Source organism: Apodemus sylvaticus, chromosome 15 (genome assembly GCF_947179515.1).
Source record: "Apodemus sylvaticus chromosome 15, mApoSyl1.1, whole genome shotgun sequence".
Classification (NCBI taxonomy): Eukaryota; Metazoa; Chordata; class Mammalia; order Rodentia; family Muridae; genus Apodemus; species Apodemus sylvaticus.
In genome coordinates, this window is record NC_067486.1 from 75,819,895 (window position 1) to 75,846,370 (window position 26,476).

Genomic DNA, 26,476 nt, shown 5'->3' on the forward strand with positions numbered 1-26,476 from the left:
TTAGTAGCAAATCTAATTTGTATCGCACACTGGATGCAAAAACACAAGTCAAAGGCTGTATGTATGTAATGGAGTCTGTAAGGGACTGTGGGGGCCCTTCTTGGAGCCTTAATGTCGCCTGTAAAATGACCTCTAAAAGATGCCTACACCCCTGGGGCCTCATCACTGGAATTCTGGGACAAGGACAGCTGAACACTGATGTTCCCTTTACTTCCCTGGTTATAAACCTTGCATAAAAATGGTTTGGTATTGTTTAAGATTGGAGAGGGGCATACAACCTGAGTTTTAGGGAGAAACAAGGCAAAGTAGATAAAACAGATGGTCAGTTATAGGCAAGGCAGTGAGTGGAGCGGACCAGCTCTCTGGGGCCTTCCGAGCCTTGCCAGCCTGCATCCTTGGGCATCTTCCAGTTGGACTAAAGGGCACGGGGCTAAGAAAGCCTTTATTGCATACAGACAGGGGATAGGCCTGACAAGTGCTGCATCCCCAAGAGCTAGGAAGGAGAAAGAAAACTGGAGCGAGAGAGCCCAGGTAACAGGAAGGTGGTTAACTATTTCAAAACCATAGTCTTAAGGTAGCATCCTTTGAAAAGTGACGAGGGAAACCTCTGCTCTGGACTATCAGCATATCCATGGCTGCGTGTCCAGTGTCAACCAAGTGGCTCTTCTCAGTTTACACTGGTCATGGGTATGCTTTGTGGATTCTCACAGCACCTCGTGGCTGATTCTTCTACAGCTCTTAACAGTAATGGTCTCTCAAATGATCCTTGGGAACTAACTACTATATTCACAAGTTTCCATGATTTTAAATGAGAAGCTCCTGTATCTCTAAAATAAATGTTTTTTTCCCCTCCTTCTCACTGGGTGATAATGGCCTCTCTTTCCATAGAAATAGTAAATGAAATCCTAAGTTAAAGAGGCTTCCCTGTCACCATCACCACCATCATCAAAACAGCCTTTCCTCTAGCTTAATTGTTTACAATGTTCTGTGACATATAATTTGGTCCGTTTAGGTCTCATAGTCATATGTGAAGGAATAAGAATTTGAAGCATTTAAAATGTACAGAGAGAGGGGCTTGGCTATGAAGAGTGGGGTAAGCTGAGTAATGTCAGTGTATTAACTGCCTGTGTCAGAGCTGAAAACTGTGAGCATGAAGGTCCTTGCTAGGTACCAAGGTCTTCAGGTTTTATGACTGCTCTGACTTGGGGATGCCACAGACCTCACAGCGGTAGCAGTGCACATGGAAATCACGGTCCAGAGCCACAATGCGGACGGTCTCCTCCTGACCTGGGGCCGGCATGATAGGTTCCTTGCACACAGAACAGCGCGGGGCAAATTTCCTGTAAATAGAAAAAATTCTGCTGAGATGTCAAGTACAGATGAGGACCGAGCGGGATACAGAAGGAAACAGAGAGACTCAGAGGCTGACACCTGGGCTGTGTTTCCTGTGTGACCTTGACCGGAAGAGACTGAGGCAGTAAAGGCCTCTACAGATGGTGGGTTGTACTCTCTGACAAGGAGGAGGATGTGGCCTGCTTTGTCTAGAGAACATGAAGGAACTCATTAGCAGGCAGTATGTAGGACACAGCAATCCTGTGCATAGGACAATTCCACCGACATGACCTAGCTGAACACAGGGAACAAGGGCCTGCCTGGACAGATGGCACTGACTGCCCTCTGATTTGCTTCTATTGATATGCCTTCACCCTGACATAGACAACTATCCTAACATTGGAAAGCTCTACAGGTTCTTTTGTTAAAATGTGTCTTGAATTCTCGGCCACAGGAACCCTCAAACACACATTGGCATATATATCCTTGGTGAAGGTGTGAAGTTGCACGTGATTTGGAATGGACACACCTAAGAACTGAAGACAATTGTTAAAAGATACACAGAACCAAAACAGCTGAAATCCTAGGACTGGAGACATTGAGGCAGGAGGATCATCCTAAGTTCCCACCTAGCTTGGGCTAGTGTTTCAACACCTCAAATCCAGTGAGAGAGAAAGGGGATGTGGAAATTGAGAAAGTTACTAAAGTTTTCATGGTAATGGTTTTAAGATTAATGATGATAAAATTTATCTACTTGTAGGAAGACTTAAAAGGAAATAATGATAGTAATCTAATACTCTGCTGAGAACTTCATGGTTGTCAAAGAGTTTTTACATACATTATACTCTCTCTGTACATTTTAATTTTCCTGAAGGCACCCAAAAGGCATCTGTATGGCTGCAATCTAAATAAATATGAATTAAGCAGGAGATCGATTGATTGCTGTGAAAGAAAAATTAAGAGGATCATGGTACAACTGCAGTAGTAATCAGGGTTGTTGTAATTGATATTTTATGCAAGAAGTTGATATTCGGTGGGAAAAAACTGCTTTGAATTACCTGATTATTTTTGAATCTGGGTTATCAGTAGTAAAATAGCCAGGCTTCTGAAATTAACTTTAAAACTTCCTCTCCCCAGCTACCAGGATGCTGGGAGGGCAGAAGTAACCACAGCCTTGCTGGTTTCCCAGGTACATGTATTCCTCTAGGATTCAATTTCTCCTCCTCCTCCCTCCTCTTCTTCCTTCTCCTCCTCCTCCTTCCTCCTCCTCCTCTGCTCTTTTTTTTTTTTTAACCATTTTAGGTAGTGATTATTTCTCTGTCTTTGCTGACCACTATGACTGGCTCATACAAGAGAATTTAGAGCAATACCCAATGACAGGAACACCTGCCATACTGTTTACTTCATACATTATTGGATTTTATGTCTAGTCTCTGGTCCTTTCTAGGCAGTCTGAAGCTATGTCCTTTCTGACCAATCATCCTTAGCAAAGCGGAGAGGCAGGAGCTGCCACTACAGTGTTCATGATCCGAGGGGGTGTTTTCCAGCACTTAAGTTGCCAAGTAGACACTAATAAATATTAAAATGCAGTGAAAGCAGTTCTTGGTTATTGTTTAGTAAGTGCCTATTATGTACTAAAGTTCTGTTAAGCACTGTACACATGTTATTATTTTCTGTTGATAGTCATCTTATGAGAAAGTATTTTTTATCACTTCTATTCTTCAGTCAAGGGAGCCATGAACCTAGTCATTTCATATCCAACATATTTTAGGCAATTAACAAATGAATGCTAACTTAAATGACCACATGGATCAGTGCTATGGTTTGTATTTGTAATGTTCCCTTCCGGCTCATAGACTTAGGCCTTAGTTGCCAGATGAACCTTTGGGAGGTGACTGGATTGTGGCAGCTTAAGACTTCAACAGAGTATTAGTCAAGTATTGGAGTCACAGTGCAATGGTGTCATCAGGAGGTAGCGGAGACATAGGAGGTAGGTTTGTAAGAGTGAGCAGGTCACTCACTAGGACACATCTTGTCCCTGGCAGGCATGAGGTGAATAGCCCTTTTCTACTGTGCCTTTCTTCAGTGCCTCCAGAAACCCAGAAACCCAGAACCAGCTTACTACAGACTAAAGATTCTGAAAGTCACGGGCTCATAGATCATCTCTTCGCAGGTATTTTTCATAGGGGAAGGAAGTCTCACTAAGACCACAGGTGACATCTCTGCCAAGAAACCACAGGGCATTGTGGATGTGTCACACACCAACAGTTTAAGCTGACTGTCCTGGGTATCACCAGTGCCTGGGCACTAGAAACACAGATTCAACAATATTCCAGCAGGGGTTTCATAGGAAATTCTTCATGCTTCTGTATTTTTATATATAGAACTTTTTACATATAGTCTATCTAGTTGCAAAAGAAATCTAAATTGGTTAATATAAAACTTTATTCATATGTATAGGTAATTACAAGTCCAACACCACTATATAGACTTACAAAATTACTCAAATATAGAGGTGGCATTATCCCTAGGAATAAGGAGCAGTAAGATCAAAGAAGTCTTATTAAATAGATAAGTTTAGCTTTGAATACAGTTATGTCAGTAAAATGAGGAGACTATGTATGTATGTATGTTTGCACGTATGTATGTATGTATGTATGTATGTATGTATGTACGAATGGTGTGTATGGTGTGTGTGTGTGTGTGTGTATGCACTCATTGCTCACCTCTACACACTGTGTACAGAACCTAAGGTAATTACCTTAACTACAGAGTGCTTAGTAGCTACTGATCAGGTCTGTGAAAGAGTTCAATTCCCAGGCTGTAGACATGAGTCAACCTTAACCAAATGGCCCATTAGGCAAATCTCATGATTCTACCCTTCACGTGAGAAGCTCTGAGATGACATCTGAGAGGCTTTTCCATAGACAACCCTTATATCCTCTATCAACAACCCCCTTGTTTCTTATGTAGCACACTCCTTCCCCTGCTTGCCTGAGGTCTGCCTGGATCCCTGAGCCAAATGATGAGTTCTGAGGAGGACAGAGCAGCTGTCCTGCAGGTGCTGCCCTTTCTGCCTGTATCCTGGTTATACCCACACACCCTGCCTCCTTCCACAGGCCCAGCAATGACACAGACCTTTATCGGGCTCTCTGTGTCTGGCCTTTCCTTCAGCACTCAACACAGCTTCTGGCACATAGAGGGAAGTTTGTGAATGTGAGGAGAACCAAACTGAGATGTGTGTCCCGAAAGCTCACAAGAGACCCACTCAGAATAGTCAAAAAGAAGCTTTTCAAAGTAGAGAAGCAGGCTCTGCCCCTTTGTTGGTCTCCCTGGCCATGAGGTAACTCTCCCCATCCTAGACAGCTAGCACCCCATGCTGGAAGGCTAGTACCCCAGATTGAAAGGCTAGCATCCCATGTTGGAAGGCCAGCACCCTATGGTGGAAGGCTAGTATCCCTTGAGGGAAGGCTAGCACCCTACGATTGAAGGCTAGCACCCCATCTTGAAAGGCTACCACCCCATGTTGGAAGGCTAGCATCCCTTGATGGAAGGCACGTATCCTGTGTTGAAAGGCTAGCACCCCATGATTGAAAGCTACCCAGTCAGTATTCTAGTACTTTCAAAGCGAAGCAGCAAACATTCTGGGATATGTTCTTTTCTTTTTCTTCCCCATAGAAGGGCAATATCCACCTGCCCCCATAACTTCCAACTGTGCAGACATTATATTTTTAAAAATAACTTTTTTCCTGTGCACTGAGAGGGGAGGGGCGGGACTTGAGATATGTATCTTCTTTCCCGTCCAGTCGCTCAGGCCTGCTTTGCGGGAGTGTTCAGACCCACAGGCTTCTGTCACTGGTCACAAGTCACTAATTATGCTTCCCACCACTAGAAAGAAAGAGAAATGGCAGCGGCATAAACCTACATTTGTCAGAACTGATTTCCCCTTTTAATTGAGGGGTGTAACATCTCAGGCTTTTCCAGCAACACAAACATGTGTGCCCTGCTTACAGATATCTGTCTTCCTTGGATCACTCTCAGAGAGGAGAGAACGGTGACAGAAAAACACTCCGCTCTGGCTTCTTTTCACTTCCCTTAAATAGATGCAGGTTTTTTTTTTCATGTGTAATTACAAGCTAAAAATAGCAATAAAGTGAAGTACAATTTATGCTGTGACTGCCCTTTAAAAATGAGCCTTTTCTTGTCTAATTCAAGTTTAAATTTTCTTCTTCTGATTTTTTTTTTTAATTCATTCAGCCTCACATCTTTTGGTGAGGTTTTTGCTTTCACTGCTACTTGGGAGAGTGGTCAGGAAATTCATTTTTAAAATATGAGTCTCAGGTCCCCAAACTGCTTGTGGAAAGTACCTTCTGGACGCTGACAATCAACAGTGGGGGAAGAAACCCACAGCCCGGCTTGAGCGTCAGAGCAGAGCCCAAAGTGGTCAGCAATGTACTTCAACCTTGGGAGTCTTACAAACCGCTCACAGAGCGGCTGCCCAGCAAACAGAAGCAAGGAGGCCTTACTGCCTCGCACAGGCCATACCTGAAGCTTCCCACATAGACCATAATACACGTGCAGTGGTGGGACGCACTGGTTAGCCCAGCCAACAAGCACTTGAAGAAAAATACAAAGCTGCCATTTTCCAAAACCTGCAGTTGGGATAGAAGACAGAGGGGGGCTATGAAATCAGAGACATGAAGAGGAGTCATATGTTTTCAGGATCCGTCTCAAAATGTGCCACAATACTTCATTAATTGAAGTCATCAGGAAACATATCGAGGCACACAAAGCCTTGGTCAGGGAGGAGGGTGAGGATACGTTGACTATGATATGCGACTGCCTCTCACACTGCAACTGTGGGATGGAACTGCTCTCTGTGACCATCTGTTTACAAGCTCTTCCTAATAGTACAGTGATAAGCATGGAGAGGTTGTGATAGTTAGGAGACCATTAGGGCCAGGCAGTGGTGGCGCACACCTTTAATCCCAGCATTTGGGAGACAGAGGCAGGCAGATTTCTGAGTTCAAGGCCAGCCAGGTCTACAGAGTGAATTCTAGGACAGCCAGGACTATGCAGAGAAGCCCTGTCTTGAAAAACAAAACAAAACAAAACAAAACAAAACAAAACAAAGGAGACCATTAGGACTAGTTTTGTGTAATAACTAAATTGAAGAGCTGTGAGTTGTGCAACGTGCCAATGGCCACACCATGCATCTACCTGAATCAAGTCCTCCTTATCTGGGAGGACAACAGAGACCCCCCCCCCCAACATCCATCCATGCTCTGGAGATCACTCTTGGAATATCTCCCTAAATCCCAGAGTTCATAGCTCAGAAGGAAGCACAGAGAGTGGTGGGCAGCAAGAGCACATGTGGAGAGGACTGGCAGGTCAGAGGGTCGCGGGTCGCTTACTTGTGGAAGTCTTCAATGCAGTGAATGAGACCGCAGGCATCCACAGTAAATGGGATGCCATCCAGGCTACGGTGGCACATGACGCAGGTGAAGCAGTGGGGGTGGTAGGCCTTCCCGGTGGCACGGAGGATCCGCTCCATGATGGGCTTAGAACACACACTGCACTGCTCCAGTGTATTCTGAGGAAAGAAAGACAACTGCTTAGCAGGACAGTGTGGCTTCAGTGTTGACCACCACACACTAGGGAGCGCCGTCTGCAGCAGCATCGGCAATATCAAAGTGATGTGCACAGGGGGTCTGCAGGGATCACCCAGGAACTGAGTGGCAAACCATTGTTTTAGGACGCCTGCTGTCTTTTCTCCTACGACATTCCATTCTACTACACAAAGAGGGATGACAAGTTGTTTTTCTTTTTTTTTAAATAAAGGCTCAGATAGTAGGGATCCGTGGTATCAACAACTCATTTTACCCCAGGCTAATGGCTTCTTCTGAGAACACACAAGCAAGGGGCCTGTAATTCAGTAGAACTTTATTTATAAAAACACATGGTAGGTTAGATGTATTCACTGAAGTGCATCACTGTCTATTCCTGCACAAACATCCTGACCAAGAAGCAAGTTGGGGAGGAAAGGGTTTATTCAGCTTATACTTCCACATTGCTGTTCATCACCAAAGGAAGTCAGGACTGGAATTCAAACAGGTCAGGAAGCAGGAGCTGACACAGAGGCTATGGAGAGATGTTCCTTACTGGCTTGCTTCCCCTGGCTTGCTCAGCTTGCTCTTATAGAACCCAAGGGCACCAGCCCAGGGATGGCACCACCCACAATGGGCCCTCCCCCCTTGATCACCAATCAAGAAAATGCCCCACAGCTGGATCTCATGGGGACACTTCCCCAACTGAAGCCCCTTTCTCTGTGGTAACTCTAGCCTGTTGACACACAAAACCAGCCAGTACAATCACACAGGTTCTATGTTTAGAAGATTGCTTTATGATTTCAAGTTGAACTTGAAACCATAACGACCTAGTAGGGTCACTAATAGCCCCTAACTTTTTAATCTGTGTAATGACTGAGAAAAGTCCATGCCCTGCGTACAGCCCTAATCAACACTCCCATCTAAAACCTCAAAATTCAGGCTAAATGAACTCCTGAAAGAAATGTTGAACATAAAGTGGTAGTCTGGCTGTAAAAATGAACGAAGATTCACTTGGATTTGAAAATATGATGGGCCTTAGGAATAAATGTGAACCTTAAGAGCTAATATTCAGCAGGTCAGCAAGGTCAACTACTAATCCCACCCCACAGACTGTGGATGATCTTATTTCACATGTGATGGGTTATTCTCTAAATAAAGCATCTGAAGTGACTCACTAGCATTGGGAATCAAATTAGGGTGTAGACGTAAAGAGCTAGACACCAAAGTGGATGGAGCATGAAAATGAAGGAGAACTGCCTTCCTGCTCTGAGATCTTTAAATACTTTGAGGGGAGAGATGCCTGCAGAGTGTTAACAAGGGCCCTGCAAACTGAAGTAACCCCTTTCCCCCCAGAAAGATGCCCAATTTACTTTCTGAACCATGGATGTAACCATGTCAGGCGTTCATGGCCCTGTAGTGTGATGGCAGCCGACTTCCCTCTCTAGGCTCAGCTTTTCAGAGCATCAACCCAGCGTGCCCACTGGCATTCCTACTCAAGAAATACCAAGCTTTTACATCTTGATGCATGAGTCCATGAACTCTGGCAAGGGCAATTCTGGGAACTCTTCCAATGTACAGGTTAGAAAGCTCTTCTATTACCTACCTGACTACACTACTTCTTTTTACCCCACTTCAATTTATTTATTTTTCTACAACACTTAACTGTCTATATTTCATTTCTTTACAATACTGTAATTTCATTAAAGGGATTGGTTTTCTTTAAGGATTTTCAAAACATTACTTATTATTTTTATGTGCATTGTTATTTGACCTGTATGTCTTTGCAGGGGAGTCATATCCACTGGAGTTAAGACAGTTGTGAGTTGCCATGTAGGTGCTGGGACTCAAACCCGAGTCCTCTGGAAAAGCAGCTAATGCATTGAGCTATCTTTCCAGTAGGAAGGGATTATATTGTAAGGATGTATTTCTCTGCCCCAGTGTACTGCTTGGGATAAAAACAAGCTGAGGATGAGTGCCCACAGAAAGAATGAATAAAGAAATCTTGTTTAACTACCATGGTGGTTCAACACTGGTCCACCTCCTCCAACTCTGGAATGCATCCCCAGATTAACTGGTAAATCTACCATCATCCTCTCCAGTGGCTGCCTGGGGTTCTGAAGCTGCCTTTGGTCAGAGTCTAAACTCCTGGAAACAATTAGCCTTCTTTCCTGCCATCTTGAAGTGGTGAAATCACAACAGCAGAGGTGTCCAGGAGGAAAGCACGGCAAAGGACAACCCTATTTTCGTCTACTCTGCTGATCTGAGTTAGTGTGACTGGAAATTGTCTTCCTGGGGCTTCTGATTTGCTTTTCTGTGAGTGAGTTTTAACTTTTTCTCCCTTCATTTTAAAACCCAGTCTGTAATGGAGTTGAATAAACCAGAATATGCTAGACCAGAAAATGTTTTTGTTTGTACTGAGGCTTGGCTGAGGTTCAGCTCATTCGCTCAAAACCAGAAGCAACATCCCAGGCTTAGTCAGTTTCTAAGGGAGAGAGAGCATTATGGTCTACTAAGTGAGTGGTCTACTATGTGAGTGGTCAACTATGTGAGTGGTCGACTATGTGAGTGGTCTACTAAGTGAGTGGTCTACTAAGTGAGTGGTCTACTAAGTGAGTGGTCTACTATGTGAGTGGTCTACTATGTGAGTGGTCTACTGAGTGGTCTACTAAGTGAGTGGTCTACTATGTGAGTGGTCTACTATGTGAGTGGTCTACTATGTGAGTGGTCTACTATGTGAGTGGTCTACTATGTGAGTGGTCTACTAAGTGAGTGGTCGACTATGTGAGTGGTCTACTATGTGAGTGGTCTACTAAGTGAGTGGTCTACTATGTGAGTGGTCTACTATGTGAGTGGTCTACTATGTGAGTGGTCTACTAAGTGAGTGGTCTACTATGTGAGTGGTCTACTCAGGGCATGGGTAATCTGGTCAGTTCTACAAAGAAAACAAGCTGAAAGTATGCCTAAAATTAGCCTCATGAAAACTTTCCCAAAATCAGAAAGAAAAAAAAAGTTCCCAAGAAAGTAGCTGGCTTAGACAAACAGCCATGAAGGGCACCCGAAGCTTCCCCAGACAACTCCCTCTGCTGTATGTCCATCCCGATTCTACACTGTCAGGGTGGAGCAGGCTTGCACTTCCTGTAGGCCAGGTGAGGTCACACTCAGGGCCTACTGGTTAACTGGGTCACTGAGCTCACAAGGGAACTTGAGGTTGGCATTTCTACTTTCCTGACTCTTGGTAATTTAGAGAGGGGCTTGAAAAACTTACATATAGCCAGACAAGGAGTGTGTGCTTCTTAAAGACTGTGCAGTGTCCTGGCCAGGACAATAAAGAAGAATAATTTCTTTCATATAATTTCTTTGCTCTAGACTTCAGGTTTCTCAAGGTTAAAATGATTTATCCCAATTCGTCAGCTTACTGTTATTTATTAGTAATAAGAATGCAAGAAAGGCCAATTTCTGACTACCAGATACATACTAGAAACAAGTGGAAAATCCCTAGACAGACATTTGAAAGTGGGACTCACATGACTGTCTTCCTACTAAAGACTTTCAGAAATTTTCTAATCATGAAGTTTTAAGCACGACAATGGAAGCTTTGTACCTTTTTTATACATGGCTATTTTTAAACAGAAAGCTGGACTCTTCCTGTACATATTAAGCTTTTCTAAAGTAGGATAGAGAGAATGTGAAATGACAGTTTTGAAGGAAACAAGCTTCAACAGAATTAGTGCAAAAGAGATGTCTCTAAGTGTGTTCAGAGCACGACTTAGATATGGACCAAAGCACCATGTTTGACTGGTGAGTAGCCAGCAGAAGATCACACTTCAGCTTGGGGACCCTCCCAATCAGCAGTGTGCTTTGTGACTTGGCTCCTCCTCCTCACCACTGATCTCCCATGGGAGTTTTGCCTTCTCTCCACCATTCTGAGCTCATTGCTACACCTTTAAAAAACAATGCACACACCCAAGGCAACTTATACTTATCTTTGCTTAGAAATATCTGGTCTCTTTCCTTTTTAAATGAAGCTGGAAGATCAATTACCATGGAAAAGAAATCTTTCCTGATTCTCTTTCTGTTATAGTAAAAATAAATCACATTCTCTGCTACCATAGGATTGCTTCTGAGATGGTTTCCCTATGACATCTACATGGCCAAGAAGTGATCTCTTCTCTCTTTCCATTAAAACTTTAGTCTGAGGTTGTGTTGACTATGGAACAGATTCTGAAAACTTTTTACACAGGAAGCTACTGAGTAGTATCCTTGTGATCGGCATCTATGGAAGATTAAAGGAGGGGTAGAGGACATCAATGATGAGCTACAACCAAAGCCTGGATTCCTCCAAGGAGGACATGACAGCTGGAAATGACCTGAAGAATTGTTCTGTCATGAAGCTCTTGATGAGATGCTTTATAGCTGCATGTATCAGTCAGTAGACACAAGACCATCCCCAAGAATGAAGTGTAACTCTAGCTGAAGTACTTTCCTTCATCTGATGATTAGCACAGAGGGACCTCGCTATGAGTCTTCACCAGTCAATAGTCCCAGCAACTGGGCAAATGAGAACCTCAGTCTCGAAGAGATATCCAGGAAACATACTACATCATCCACATAAATAGTCATCATTGCCCTGGGTCTGTACAGTCCATGGTCCTGGGTAAGAACTGGTACCAAGCTGTGGAAGACCATATCATTTAAACTCAATGCAAGATCTATATTTTATTAATTTTACAACAGACACTACTTTGAGTAGTTACTCTAATCAAAAGTATGGTTAAAATGTAAAAATTTGAGAGAAGCAGAAAAGACTCGGGGAATCAGTAGTTGAAAGGCACAGGCTACAAACTTTTCTGAAAAGCCGATGCTCCAGTTGTGATGAGAAACAAAAATTTTACTAAAAATTAAGCTAAAATCACAAGCTTGTACTTAAGACTCCCCAGTGCAACTGTTGTTAAATCTGAGATACAATCTGGTTGTAGTTTTTATATCCCTGGGTGTTATATAAATAACTTTTCTAATTCCCAGGCAGAAGAGCTGGAAGGAGCTGCTGAATATAAATGAGGCACGCAGGCAGCACAAACACTAACCACCACCGAGAGAAGGAAGAGGGTGTTACCGCCAACACGTCAGACAGGAATACACCGGTCAGTGTGAGCACACTGTGATCAAGACAGACGCGCAAGCAGAGCTAGAAGACTAGAAAGGAAGCTGTGCTAAAACTTTAATTTTCTAACATTAAAATGTGATCTTACATTTTTGGCGAAATGAGCAATATCACAAAACAGGAAGGATTATAAGGTGATGAGGCAACATCTCATGTTTTAGGGAGTATTATGGCCTTAGTATGATCAAGAGAAAATCAGGGAGCATCTGTATAATTTCGTCAGTCCAGAGATTACAACTTTCCACATGTGCATCCCTTGAAATGCTGTGGTTAGAGAAGTAAGGACTGTCAAGGGATCGAGGCTGGGAGATTAATACCACACTGTTCCCAAACCATCACCCAGGCGTCCCCCAGAAACCAAGCCCTGGAGCATGCCTATGGCTGGAAGCAGATTCATGCCTCCTGGCTCCCTATGGGATAGGGGGAGCAACCCTATGTTCGGGCTGTGCTTCTGTATATTTGTAGACACACTTTAGATGGCAAACAGAAGGCTTTCAGGCTTCCTACCTGCAAGTTACATGCAAAGAAATGAAGTCAGGAAATACATTGTGATCTTAAGACCATCTGTCCCCCTAAATTCCTACACCACCAGACAGAAAACTCATTGTTGGGTCCCAGCATTTACAATGGTGTTTCTGCATAATACTGATGCTTCATGAATTTTAATTAGAAGATAAACCAACAAATTATGGGTAATTTGTTTAAAATAAAATTATTTTATGTAACCATGTAAAAGCCTGCCAGACAACAAGCTTAAGTGAGTTTCAGGTGTACCATACTTGAGAGGGTTACGAGGGGTCAGAGGAGGGTCTCAGAGTCTATGAGTTATCATCTGGGTCTGCAGGTGCTTCTTTTCCATCAGTGTTCTGCACAGATGCCATCACTGTCTACATGAACGGTGAGGTAAAACGTGGGAAGCACATTTCCAATGAGAGTGTTAAAACAGACTGGTAGTTCGGTCCCACAGAAAGAGACTGGTCTATGAGTCAGCATTATTTCTCCTCAAGTGCCAGTGTAATTATTTAAATTCAAATAATTCCACTGTCTAACTCACTTATGGAATGTTAATCTATTCTTGGTTCTGACGATCAAGAAGGCTTCCCCGAGAATGGCCATGCTGTTGGGTCTCTATAAGCAAAGACTTCACACAGCCCTGGGAGCTCCCAGGAGCTGACAATTAGAGCCTCAACAGCCCTGCCTCCCAGCTGAAGTGCACATCTCCTACAATCTGTCCCGCACTGTGGGCTGCCATCCTCCTGCATCCATGCCATGATGTAGATTTTATATTTGTTTCTGTGCTTCCAACGTACTAGAAATAATGACAGCAAATTTAGTGCTATCCCTAAACTGTGTCTCTCTAATCAGAATCAAAATTCTTCTTTATAGATAAAAATTATGATTTCCTCCAAAACTTTGCTAGATGATATCAAAATCCTCAAAACTATTTTCTTGTGATGTCATAACTTCCTTTTTTATACACACACACACATTCACACACATATAGCCACATACAGAAAAATATAGACAAACACACACACACAAACACACACATACACACATGATACCTACAAAACACCTTGCTGAGGATTCTGTAAAAGAATTTCAACTTTCATTTTTTATATGAACTCCTTCTGAGTATAAGTCTTTGGATTGTTGCTTATAATTCTTCAAATTTCTTAAAATTCTCTTTAACAATCACTCCATATGTCTCTCTAATGAGTTCCCTCTACCATCTCAGAGATCCTACAGCGTGAAGTATTGTACATCCTGGAAATACAACGAGAAAGAAAAGCTTGGAATATCTAAGACACAATTCACATATCAAATGATGCCCAAGAAGAAGGAAGAACAAAGTATGGATACTCTGGTCCTTCTTAGAAGGGGGGAACAAAAATACCTACAGAAGGAGATACAAAGTGTGGAGCAGCATCTGAGGGAAAGACCGCCCAGAGACTGCCCCTCTTAGTGATCCATCCCATATACAGTTACAAAACCCAGACACTATTATCGATGCCCACAAGTTCTTGCTGACCGGAGTCGGATATAGCTGTCATGTGGGAGGCTCTGCTAGTGCATGAGAAATACAGAGGGGGACACTCTCAGCTAGCTATAGAACTGAGCACAGGGTCCCCAATGGGGAAGGCTAGAGAAAGAACCCAAGGAGCTAAGGGGTTTGCAGCGCCATAGGAGGAACAACAATAAGAGCCACCCAGTCCTCCCACAGCTCCCAGGGACAAAACCATCAGCCACATAGTACACATGGTGTCACCCTTGGCTCCAGACGCATAGCAGCAGAGGATGGCCTTGTTGAACATCAATAGGATGAGAGGTCCCTGGTCCTGGAAAGGCTTGATGCCACAGTATAGGGGAATACCAGGACAGGGAAGCAGGAAGGGTTGACTGGGGAACAGGGAGATGGGTTTTGAGACGTTTCAGGGGCGGAGACCAGGAAAGGGGACAACATTTGAAATGTAAATAAAGAATATATCTAATAAAAAAAAAAAGAAAAGTCTAAGATACTCCTTTCATTCCCAAGTTTCCAGAGCAAGAGGAAGAGAGCACATCTCCAAACAAGATTAAAGGCACAGGGTATGCTGCTCTCCCGAAGACATGAACAGCCTGAAGTGACTGAGAAAAGAGCGATCGTTTGAGAATGGGGGTGGGGGAAAGGCTGCTTTCTGTGGTTTGTGACGATATCTCTCTTTTGGTGGGGTTTGATTTGCCACTGGAAAGAAAATAGATTTTAATACTCTTTGGAACTGATGTTATGTTATAACCAGAGTCTTCATCATTATCTAAGCCCCCTTGAAAGATGGCTTAGACAAGCCTATCTACAAACAAAACTCACTCTCCAGGTAGAATATTGTAACAAAATGTATGTAAAGTAGTGTGGGAGAATTCAGTGTTTTCGGTCATGACCATGCATATGAACAACTAAACATTTCAGAGAAATGTAGAGTTATTAATCTAGGATTATGAAGTCGAAGGAAAGAATTTTGTTTATATTTAAATCATATAAATTAGCTTTAAAATTAAGAAAGAGTAGAGCTGAGGAGATATCTCACTTGGTAAAGTACTTATCAAGGAAGCACAGAGACCCCAGTACATTCACTAAGACTGAGGGTTTTTGTTTGTCTGTTTGTTTGTTTTTTATAAAGCTAGGTGTGTGGGGCTGGAAGATGGTTTGTCCATTGACAGCACTGGCTGCTCATCCGGAGGACCCAGGTTCAAATCCAGAACACACATGGCAGCTCCCAGTCTTATGGAAGCCCAGTTCTGACAATTCAACATCCTCTGGAGAAACTGCTCCCATGTGGTATACAAAGCCACATACAACATGTGAAAATGTGAAACACAAAATCCAGGTGGCATGTCTTCTAACCTGAGTGCTGGTAAGTAAGGGTAAGAGGTGGATCCTTGGCTCACTGGCCATCAAGTCTAGCCTACCGGGAAAATTACAGGTCAATGAGAGACCATATACAAACAAACAAACAAACAAACAGGTCTTTTGATTCAAAAAGAGATTAGTATAGCGACTGCTTAAGGCTCAGAGAGGTGATTTGTCATTTTAAAGCATGTAACCCTGTTGAGTGGTAGGCCTTCCAAAATACTTTTCTTAGATGTGTCAGAATCCCTGAGAAAGGGAGGGAGGTAAAGCTACCTTCATGCCAGGGGCAAATTAAAAGATCACAGAACTCCAGTGAGACTATCGTGAGAGGGGAAGAAAGAATAGAATTCCTTTCCTTCTGAGCCAAGTCCAATCAGAGAGATGTCTTTACAACATCTTCAAGGCATAGTCTTGTTAGAACTTATTCACATGAGTACCAAAGCAGGCCTGTCATACAGTCAAAAGGTTGCTGATGACTTCAGGAGTCTGGGTTTGAAAGTCTAAGAATTAAGTGATATTTGGTGTCCTCACCCACTAAGACTGAAAGTGTCTCAATGCGTTTTGAATAGTTGATTGAGATCCCATAAACAGAAGGAAGAACTAAATGCTCTGGCTCACCGTCCCCATTCTGCTGACCCAGAGCACTTCACAAGTACATAATTTGGGGCTTCTTGTCCCTTTTCACATTTTATAGCAGGATGCTGTCACTAGGGTGATGGATTTTCAGAGTGTTATTCCCATTCTATGAAGATGTCAGGTCCAGGACTCAAATGACATCCTTTCTTGTGTTCCCTAGCCCCAATCCAATCACTGGATGCCTTCTGAAACTCCAAACTCATGGCTGAAAATGAAGAAGACAAGATGAACACAAGTGAAAAGCCACTGCACTGTGCTTGTACTCTGCCTGCACCTTTGCCTTTGATAGGAGAAGACGAAGACTACACAGTGATGGAATTGGAGGGTCTGGCCTGGACCTCAGAGATGCTCATTCTCAGAGATGCTCTCTAAGGCCCACTTCTCGTCATTCTTGCCAGTGACAGCCTGCATCATTATTTGTTGCCAGGCAGGGAAAACTAATAATACATCATCAGCCTTTATAACAGCAAAAAGTATTTCTTGTATGAAGAAGAAAATAAATGGCATTAAAGTAGCGTCCAAGGTTTGTTTTGGGTTTAGGATTAATTATTTTCATCTCAGCAAGAGTGTATCTTTCAAAAAAAATTGCTAAAAACTCCCCTAAGAGCTAAATGATCTGAAATTATTCACAAACACAGTCAGTAGGGCAACACTCTTTTACTTAACGCCATCTGATTATCAACGATAATTGACCCATCTAGGGGAACATTCTAAAATGTGAGTTTAAGCAAAGATCTTTCCAGCTATATGTATACACAGTAATGACCACCTGAGTGCACATTTCAGATCAGAATTAAACCACCCTGAAGCATCCATTAGAATCATGATCTGCAAGCAGAGACTGGAAATGTTCTTAGTACCATTCTACTCACGTGCCTGTTTTCTGAGACCCAGGCCTTCATGGTGCTTCTTTTCTTCCCGACTGTGTGGATTGCAATTACTTCCTATATCAAAGCCAGGAGGTCTGAGCCAACAACCAAGGTCATGGAAGGTTTCTCCTTGTACATATGTATATGACAGAGAAGCTTCTTTGAACCAAACTTGATTTTCTTTCAAAAGAAGGGGAAAACTTTAAGCCTCTGACTCCTGGGAGTGGCAGCAAGAACAGCCAGAGGGCGGTGAGCTAGCTCTGATCTTCTGCAGATCATTTGAGCACATTTGGCAATCACTTGGCTTCTGTTGAAAGCAAGGCCTTCTAATTACACTTCTGCCAATGGAAGACAAAAGACAGCACTTGGGCTTAGAAAGGTCACGGTGACATGCCAGTGTCAGGGCTGTGATTGTGGTTTCCTTCTGACTACAGGCCTGCTGATGGGACAGCCACACAACTGACTGGGGAACCCATTCATGGGAATGGAATCTCAAGCAGGCTGCAAAGCGATTTGCTCTTCTCCAAAATGGTATCTCGCCTGTAATATTTTCTGACACTAGAAATAAAATAATAACATGTTTTGGTTCTGCTTTCTGTATTCTGCACTACATTTAGATGAACTAGGTAGGAAAGGCTCGGTGTGTACGGGGGTTTTTCCATGCTACAGGGTTTTCCAACTGCCTCAAAGACAAAGGAGGCAGAACATACAGATGTTTGCTCCTTGCTGCACAGAGTTGTGGACTAACTCCTTTGGTGTCTCTGGAATGCAAATTTTCTTTCACAGTTTAGCAGTCTTTTTTGGATTTCAGCACAGTGAACTAACACTTTCCTGGATTCCAAGACCTCCAGAGAACCAGATGGATGAGAGGAACTGGGAAAAAGAACCCACACTGTTTGAAAAAGGTATGAATTTCTCACTCTGCATTTAGCCAAAAAGCTCTGAAAACTAGAAGAGTAAAATCACTTTTGGTTTGTTCAAATGCATGCCATCCCAGTTGTTGGTGGGGTGTAAGAAGAGAAAAGTCCCAAGTGATTTGGTGGTTGGGAGTCTGTGTTCAGTTTTAGCTGGGAAGCAGATTTTAACAGAGACGGTGTGTTTACTATCAAAGGCAAAAAGAAAGTAGAGAGGAGATTGCTCAAGAGATCATTTTAGATGTCTGTGCTCTGACATGAGGGAGGGCTTTCTTAGGCCAGCTCTTCTAGGTGGACACTTTGGTCCTGGAGCCCCATGGGACCCTCCCTTTCCAGAAAGGTATCCCATTCTCCCGTCCACAGCTCAGTAATCAATCCAAACTTCTCTGATTTCTTGTTCTTCATTTATGTGGACCTCTGCTTTGAGCATCCTTCCCTTTCCAAAACCTTAGCTTGGAGGTCAGGGCTTACAGCTGCTACCTTTGTTACTGCTTTCCCCACCCACTCTTCTACCCTTCCACACAGTAGTCCTGTATTCTTTAAGGCAGCAACCTGCAAAGAGTGTTACCTGCTTACATGAAATCTCCAAAGAGGGTCACACTGAAACGTACGTCATCGCCCTGTATGACACATGCTGTTAAACAACAGGAGCTGGGCTACTGAGACAGACCTAACCAGTGGAGTCCTGTGGGCCTGGATGACTCTCTGTAGTACACACAAAATGGTTTTCTCTTGAATTGCGACAGGATGGCTCTACACCAGAGTTGTTAAGCTGGGGACAGTGTGTGGGGGGGGACATGATGAGAAGCCCTACTTGTTCTACAGTAGCTGATCAGTAGATTAGGCCTCTGAGAGGCCTCAGTTCAGAACACTCAGAACTGGCTATGACCTAGAGATTCCTGGCTGAGGGACTACCAGATCCCTGACCAACTGGATATAGGGGTAAAAAAAAGATTGGTTTATGACTGAAACTCTTCTTATCAAGCAGTTACTATGGCTGTCATATAAAAATAGCACAGCTTCCGTACATTTAAAAGCCTTTCAAAGTTAGACATTTAAACTTATGTTTGCAGCACTAAATATGTTTCATGAAACACAGCAGAAATTGTTTGGTAAATACCCAAATGAAGACTGAATAAAATAATGAATGAAAAACACATTTGGAAGTCTCATGGTCAATGGACTGTAAATTCCAGAAGATAGTTTTATTCAAAATAAGAGGGTATGCTGAGTGAAAATACTGAGAAGCCAGAGGGGAAGAATTAATATCAGACGTTCCTTCTGCACAGAGTGGGTAATGGGGTTTTCAGGGTCATTATTTATTTCCAGAAGCAGCATGGGCATCCAGTCACAGGATCATACATGGTGACACATTCTCTTCCAGAGTACCTACTGCTATTCTTACCATCTCTGAATGTGAAGACAATAATCTTCATTAATAAGAAAATGGATAAATAAATTAGTCCGAAAGAAAAAGAGAAGCCGAAAACATTCTCTTAAATGATTTTTTTTCAATTAACAAAAAATATATTTCTTTAGCTGTATAACCGAGAATTTACAGCAGCTAAAGTTTCATGGAGGATCATGGCAGAGTATTAGAATAAGTGAGATCTCAGCCTTTATCTATGTCAGTCAATTTGGTGAGTACATTTCCTGCACAGCTCCCTTAGTTGGTCAGGGCTATGCAGCCTGAAATTATCCTTTCTAGGGACAGTAGACTCTCTTGGAAGGTATCCATTCTACTGGCCCACTTAATTGTTAGGAGATTATATTTAATCTTCCTTCTGTCCTCTATAAGCAAGTCTGTTGCTTTTCTATGCAACAACCCCAAAGAAGACTGAAAATATTGTCTTTTTTTTTTTTTTTTTTTTGAGCCTTCTCTTGGGATAACTACCTGGAATCTTTCCATCCTTTCTTATAGGCTATTTCTGTCTCTTATCCCCCCAATCACTATTCTCAGCTCAAGTTCCAGTTTATCTTGGTTCCCTTCAACACATGGTGCCCAGAATAGAACACAGCACTGTAGGCTCTGCAGCTAGTGTATGTCCTGCATACCGCTGTATAACTAGTACAGTCAAGAATGGCATTTACTTTTCTGTGATTTAACGTATTGTTATGATGACTAATCTTATGGTCAAATTTCTTCCCTTAAGGGTTTTAATTATTTTTTAGTTTTTTTTTTTTGCAAACATGTTGAAAGATGTTTCACATAGAATCAGCATCAGTTTTCCTTCTCCCACTAAGTATCATTAATTTTCACTAGAGAATACATAATTTTGCTACCATCACCTATCTCTACTGTGCTATCCCATCATCCCATTAGATAACCATAGTAATGTCTACCATATCCCATCATTCCCTTAGATAACTAGAGTCTAACATGTCACTCAGCATTTCCATGTCCCATTTCTATGCTGACACAAGAGGATAACAGGCACATTCATACAGCTCCAGAATCTGAAGACTTCATTTGAAAAAAGATTAATTCTGAACCTATTTGGTCCTTAACCCTGGGGTCAGGAGGTCAGGCATATACAGCTTTAAAATAGTTCTCAGCTTGTTTGACAGGCTCAAAACTTTGCTCTGGGTTTCTGAAAAACATTTGTTAAGGAGCTAATCTACCCTGATTTTCCTCCAGGGAAAGTGTCTTGGGTTGGGAGGAGACTTAAAGAAGAGAGGAGGAAAGAAAAGAAGAGAAAAATCTATAGTAATACGTGTCTGTTCCATGGCAATTGCTGGGTGTGGTGCTTTCTCTCTCTCTCTATCTCTCTCTGTCTCTCTCTGTCTCTCCTGTCTCTCTCTGTCTCTCTCTCTCTCTGTGTCTCTCTCTCTATCTCTCTCTGTCTCTCTCTGTCTCTCCTGTCTCTTTCTGTCTCTCTCTCTCTGTGTCTCTCTGTCTCTCTCTCTGTCTCTCTGTCTCTCTGTCTCTCTGTCTCCCCCTCTCTCTCTCTCTCTCTCTCTCTCACACACACACACACACACACACAAAATCAATTTAACCCATTAAATTCTCAAAGTAACTCCATGGTCAAAACATTGTTACAATTTCATATAAGACAGTTAAACAGATTTTTAAAAAAAAATTATATGCAACTAAAGTCATAAGTTGGTAGACAGGGATTATAGTCCTGCCTGACTCCTATCTATATAACTGTATCTACATTACAGATATTTTGTAAGAGAGAGGAAACACTGCAAATATGTGGACATATACGATGAGTGCACATAATACGAGTGATCTTAACTAAAGATTATGCTTTGGAGTTGCAGTAATTTACAGAGGAACAGAAGAATATCAGGGACATCAGCCCAAGAAATGTCACCCCTTTGGGAGAGTGTAGGTCGATAACTGCTTTTCTTTTCTCTTTAGCAACTCAATGATAGTTAAATACATAGCTGTCTGGCATAATATGAGTGCTGTCCCCTTGCATAAACTAGACTTGGGTCAGAGTGGAATGAATGGGGGGTAGAAGGCAGGACTTCAGCACAGCAGGAGTCTGGAACCTACCCACAGTGCATCTACTTCCTCACTGAGAAGGAAGTGAAAACCCTTTAGGTTGCTTTCTGACTCTGACCCAGGTCTTCACAAATGCATGTACTTCATAAACACATGCCATTCCCCCGCCTTACCCCATATGCCTTACATTATTAATGTGCATATCAAGGAACCTCAGATATGTCTCCAAGGGAGAACCTTTCACATCTCCCAGGGAATGACAATGGCCAAAAGAAGGAACATGTAGGATCACATGTCTTTCCTGCTGGGGCCACACACAGGTCTTCCTAGGGAGAAGCAGCTTGGCAGTGATGGACACCTACCCACTCTCTTATGTTCAACAGGGCAGTCTGCTCCCTACTGCAGCCAAAGACTCCTTGGAACATGACTTACACTTTGGCTTCTCAGCTGCTCTTAATGTTCTTCTCACTGACAACTGACCAGACATTTTCATACTTGGATTATATGTGTTCTCTCCTCTGGAGAATTTCTGGAACAAGTCCCCCTCTAACAGAATGCATTTCTCCTCTGCCATTAAGAAACCCTTACAGGTAGAACTATGCCTAATCAGTCTGTTTCACTGTGTTCTTGGTTTTATGAGTGTTTGTCTTCACTGTATTTTGAACTTTGGGGGATGGGTCAATGACTTTAATTATTGTTTCAATTCCACAGCCAGCAAAAGTGTCTGTCATAGCAGTAGGTATGTAGTAAGTGCCCTTTGATTCATGAGTGAGGAGGAAAAATTCAAAGTGATTTTGTTGATGTAACAGAGTGAAGCTTCATCTTGGTTAGGAGACACTAAACTCCATGTACAAATGCAGATTTAACAGGAAGCAGGGATATTTTGGATGTTTGGTCAGTGATTATAAACATTTTTTATATTGGAGTGAAGACAAAAAGCCCCCCCCCCAGGTGAGCTCCCCCTCCCCCATTGCTGCTGTGCTCTCCTGTACCCTGTTGTGACATGGCTTGTCCCAACATCACAGAACCATCCAGGGAGAGGCAGACTTAAGAGTTGCCAATCCTCACGTTGGTGCTCTAAGCCTCAGAGTATAATATCTCTGTCAATTGCTTCTCCTTTTTGAGGGTACATACTGCATACACACAGGAGAATCACTGAAGAACCTGGCTGTAAGATGTCTTCAGTAGTCTTTCCTTCAGTTAGCTCTAATCAAGAAGAAAACAACATCACAGATACTCAAGAGAACACAAAGGATCATTATATATGTATAGGTAAATATATCTCTTAAGAGTGAAAAGTTGTTTTCATAGGTGGATTCTTTTGTGATTCAATAATACTCCTTCAAGTTTATTGGATTTTCAGCCCCTCTCAAGCTTTTTATATTACCCCACAACATCCTTTCTAGTTCTATGGTTGCCAGGTTCCAGGATGGTCCAAGTTCTTGCTACCATCACAGCTCCACACACAGACGTTGCTTCTTCAACGCTCCTCAGTAGATGCTCTCTCAAAAAGCATTCTGATGATGCCATTATAGATTACTTACTAGAAAATGGTTTGGGCAAGGCCTTTAAACCATGGCTTTCTGGATCTAATCACAACTTGGTGAGGCACAATATTAAGCAAAGAACCAGGCGTGTACATCTGAGAATGAAATGCACAGTTACTTTACAAGTGCCAATGTTAGTGTTGAAAGTGCTGCATGTCAGTAAATATTAATGGATATGGTTCTGATATTAAAAGAAGTAGCACAAGTTGCAGCTTCCCTGTAGCTACATCATCCTCTCAGCAGCATTTATATCTGACATATCACAAATTTACATCTATTGTCTAAGAAACAATAGAAGCTGGAAGGCTTCACTGTCCCAATTTTTAAGTCCCTGTTCTTTGTATTCCACCATGCTACAAAGAAAATGTCCAAAGAGATGGACGGTAAGATCATCTCCTTCCAGGGTTTGCCCAGGCAGTGACAGATACTTAAATTAATGCAGAGCGTCCCCTCAGAACAAAGCTCTCTTAAATCTATGAAATGTTTATTTTTAAAACAAGTAGAGAGACAGCATAGAAAGCATGTCATCGCCAGGTAGGGATGGTGCACACCTTTAATCCCAGCATTTAGGAGGCAGAGACAGGCAGGTCTCTGTGAGTTTGAGGCCAGCCTGGTCTACAGAGTGAGTGCCAGGACAGCCACAGCTGTTACACAGTATCTCTGTCTCAAAAAACAAAAACAAAAAAACCAATAACAACCAACCAACCAATCAACTAACAAAAACTAACCCAAACAAAAAGAAATAAAGAGAGAAAGCATGTCCTCTGTGTCAGGGGAGCAACTGTGTGGCAGAGGCATCTTCTTCTACTAGAAGAGGCACCACATAAGCCAAGTCCTAAAGTAGAACAAACATTGACAAATGAGTATTCTCCAGTACGAATTAAAATACAGGTAGACCAAAACCTTTAAGCACTTGGTATCTAGATACAGATTATACAAATTCTGTAATGAACTAGAGGAAAGAAAATAAACTCCAGTACAAGCTAAAATAGCAGCTCAGTAATTGAGGGAACAGGAAGAATGAACGCCTCATGGAATTCTGAAGTATGGTAAGAAGTACAGTAAAGTATCCTGCCCACCAATGGCTTTTCAAACAGATAGTATCCTAAGGGCTTGAAAAGATAAAAATTTAGGAACTCATACTTTTTAAGTCTTCTTTGCAGCATGTTCTTCCAAAATATCCAATGGATTTTTGAATAGAGAAAATAAGTCTGGCATATGGGAGAGGAAATAGGATGGGAGATGTGTTCAGATAATTGGGCTACTTCATCATGGAGATGCAGAAGATGGGCTACGGAAGCTTTGAAAGACGAGATATTAGTAGCCAAGGAGGAGTTTTATTAGAGGACAACTAATAGATGCCAGAGGTGAAAATCCTGGAGGGCTGCCCAGCCCAGCCAGGTAAGTTTGTGGGCACAGCAAAAGAGCTAAGGACAGGCAGGCAGTTACCCTGCCACGGCAGAGCAGGGCGCTTGCTCCCGGGTCTTGTTTTACCTACCTTTCCATAAGACCCGTGAAGGAATACAACTGCTGGAGACAATGAGTTGTGTTTAATGCCAGGGCCTCTTGGGCCCTTATTACTGAGAGAAGATACATTTATGCCACATATTCAGTACTCTAGTTCCCATGATTTTTCCCTTAAGCAAATTTACGATATAACAAAAATGGAAAAAAAAGTGGAGAAGAATGGAGAAGCTAATTATAGCAGTGTGTGGAATTTGGCATATTCATGGAATACTAGACAACAAAAAGAAACAGATGGCTGATACAGCCATAGGGATGAATGAGTCTCAAAGACTGCACACTGAATGAGAAAAGGCAGATTCCAGGGAGCGGGGAGAAGGACACAGAAAGAGATCGAGTCTCACGGAGACTTACTGGACTGGAAGAAACAGTGCAAGAAGTCAGAAATCGATTGCTTCCAAGGGTAAGTGGCAGGGCTGGCTTATGAAAGGTTGTGAGGGAATTTTCTGAAGCTATACATAATACAGTTCATTTTCACCAAACTGAGCATTTCTGGCCTAAGCATTCTCTCGTGTGTAAATCATGCCTCAATAAAAATAAAAACACTGTAAAAAGGAATAGGAGGCAACACTAAAGTTGGTCCCGTTGATAAGTATCACATGAACATGCAAATTAGAAGTATATTCAGAATAAATAAGCCCAGGGAAGAAGCCCACTAGAGCACACGTGACCCAGGTCTAGCTAAGACCTCTGGACTAGCTAAGAAAAGGGCCGAGGCTGTAAATGCAGACACATGAAAACTTTGCTCTAAAAAGGGGGTCACTTTAATTCCTATTCCTAAGAACCTTTGAAAAAGCAAGGCCACACACAGTCATTCAGTTAGCTCTCCTCTTCCACACAGTAGCTGACAAAGCTGACCCACAAAGAGGACATACACTTATCAGGAGACATGAACGGGGTAGGGATGTCTACCTTTCAGGGTGACGTCTTCTTACTACCCACACTGACCCAAGGTGTCAGAGATGCTTGCATTCAGCCCCTTTGCCCATCACCCACCCCACCCCCACTGTCACTAAAACACTGAAGGTGGGAATGTCCTGGTTTCAGAGGTTGGTTTCTTAAGGAACTTTGCAAAATTAAAACCTATAGACATAGGCTGATCTGTGAAGTGCCTATTTTTATTTGTATTTGTACATCCACAGCCCTGATGCTCTTAGCACTCTCCTGCCAGAGACATTCTGGCCACTCAGACAGCCACACAGACATAGTACAGAGGGAGCCTGAGCTTACTCAGGAGACCAGAGCACAAGAGAGGAACGACTGCTTCATTGCAGGGCAGGGTGGGATACCAGAAGTGCCCCATGGACTATCAAGACACAGACAAACCACATCACTGGTATTCTCCTCACCAGTAAAAGAGACAGGGTTATAATGTCTCTTTTGTGAGGCTGAGAGAGTTGGATGAATTGGGGTGAACTCGGGTCCTACCTGCCCAAAGGGCACAAGATCCACTCTTATGTGGGCAGGCTTTACACACAGCCCAGTCCTGGCCAATATGACTTCCTTTTGCATTGTTTTTGTTTTGTTTTGTTTTTGTTTTTTCATGATTTGTTCTTCCAAGTTGGAAGTGAAAATCCCGACCATGCAAGTTCCGGTAAGCCCCAACTAATACAGACTCACTCTTGAATATTTGTAAGGTCAGCACCTCAGAAGGCTGAGGCAGAGGATCAAGAGTTCAGAGTCAGACTAACCTCCTCTTTCTGGTGATAAATCTGTCTCTGAGCATTTCGAGACTGGAATAACACCATTTTATATGAGAAGCTGCAGCTTTTAATTCATGATTTATAGATGGCACAAGTGCGGTTCAGAAGATGAAGTAACAAGGGGGGCCATGCAGCCGAGGTCTGTGCTGTCCTGTCTGGCTCAGTCCTCCCTGGTCTGTGGTCTATGCCCTCCCCCAAGCCCACTTGCTGTTTACTTGACTAAATAACCCCTTAGCAGATGTGCTACTCAGCCTCACAATGATTGCCCCATTTATGCTTGCCTCAGAGTAAAGTGCAGAATGTTTTGTCGGAGCCTTAGGGGCTCACAGCACAGAA

General features: G+C 42.7%; 1 protein-coding gene across 6 annotated transcripts in view; it reads right to left on the minus strand.

Annotated features, from left to right (window-relative positions):
* The window catches only part of Lpp (LIM domain containing preferred translocation partner in lipoma), a 596,469-nt gene that overhangs the window by 7,159 nt on the left and 562,834 nt on the right, over positions 1-26,476 (minus strand). For all 6 annotated transcript variants that reach the window (XM_052159121.1, XM_052159118.1, XM_052159120.1 and 3 more), the window contains 2 exons: positions 6,747-6,925; positions 1,220-1,340 (listed from right to left, as the gene is read on the minus strand). In XM_052159121.1, coding sequence (XP_052015081.1) covers positions 1,220-1,340; positions 6,747-6,925 — 300 coding nt within the window. The remainder of the gene's footprint in view (positions 1-1,219; positions 1,341-6,746; positions 6,926-26,476) is intronic.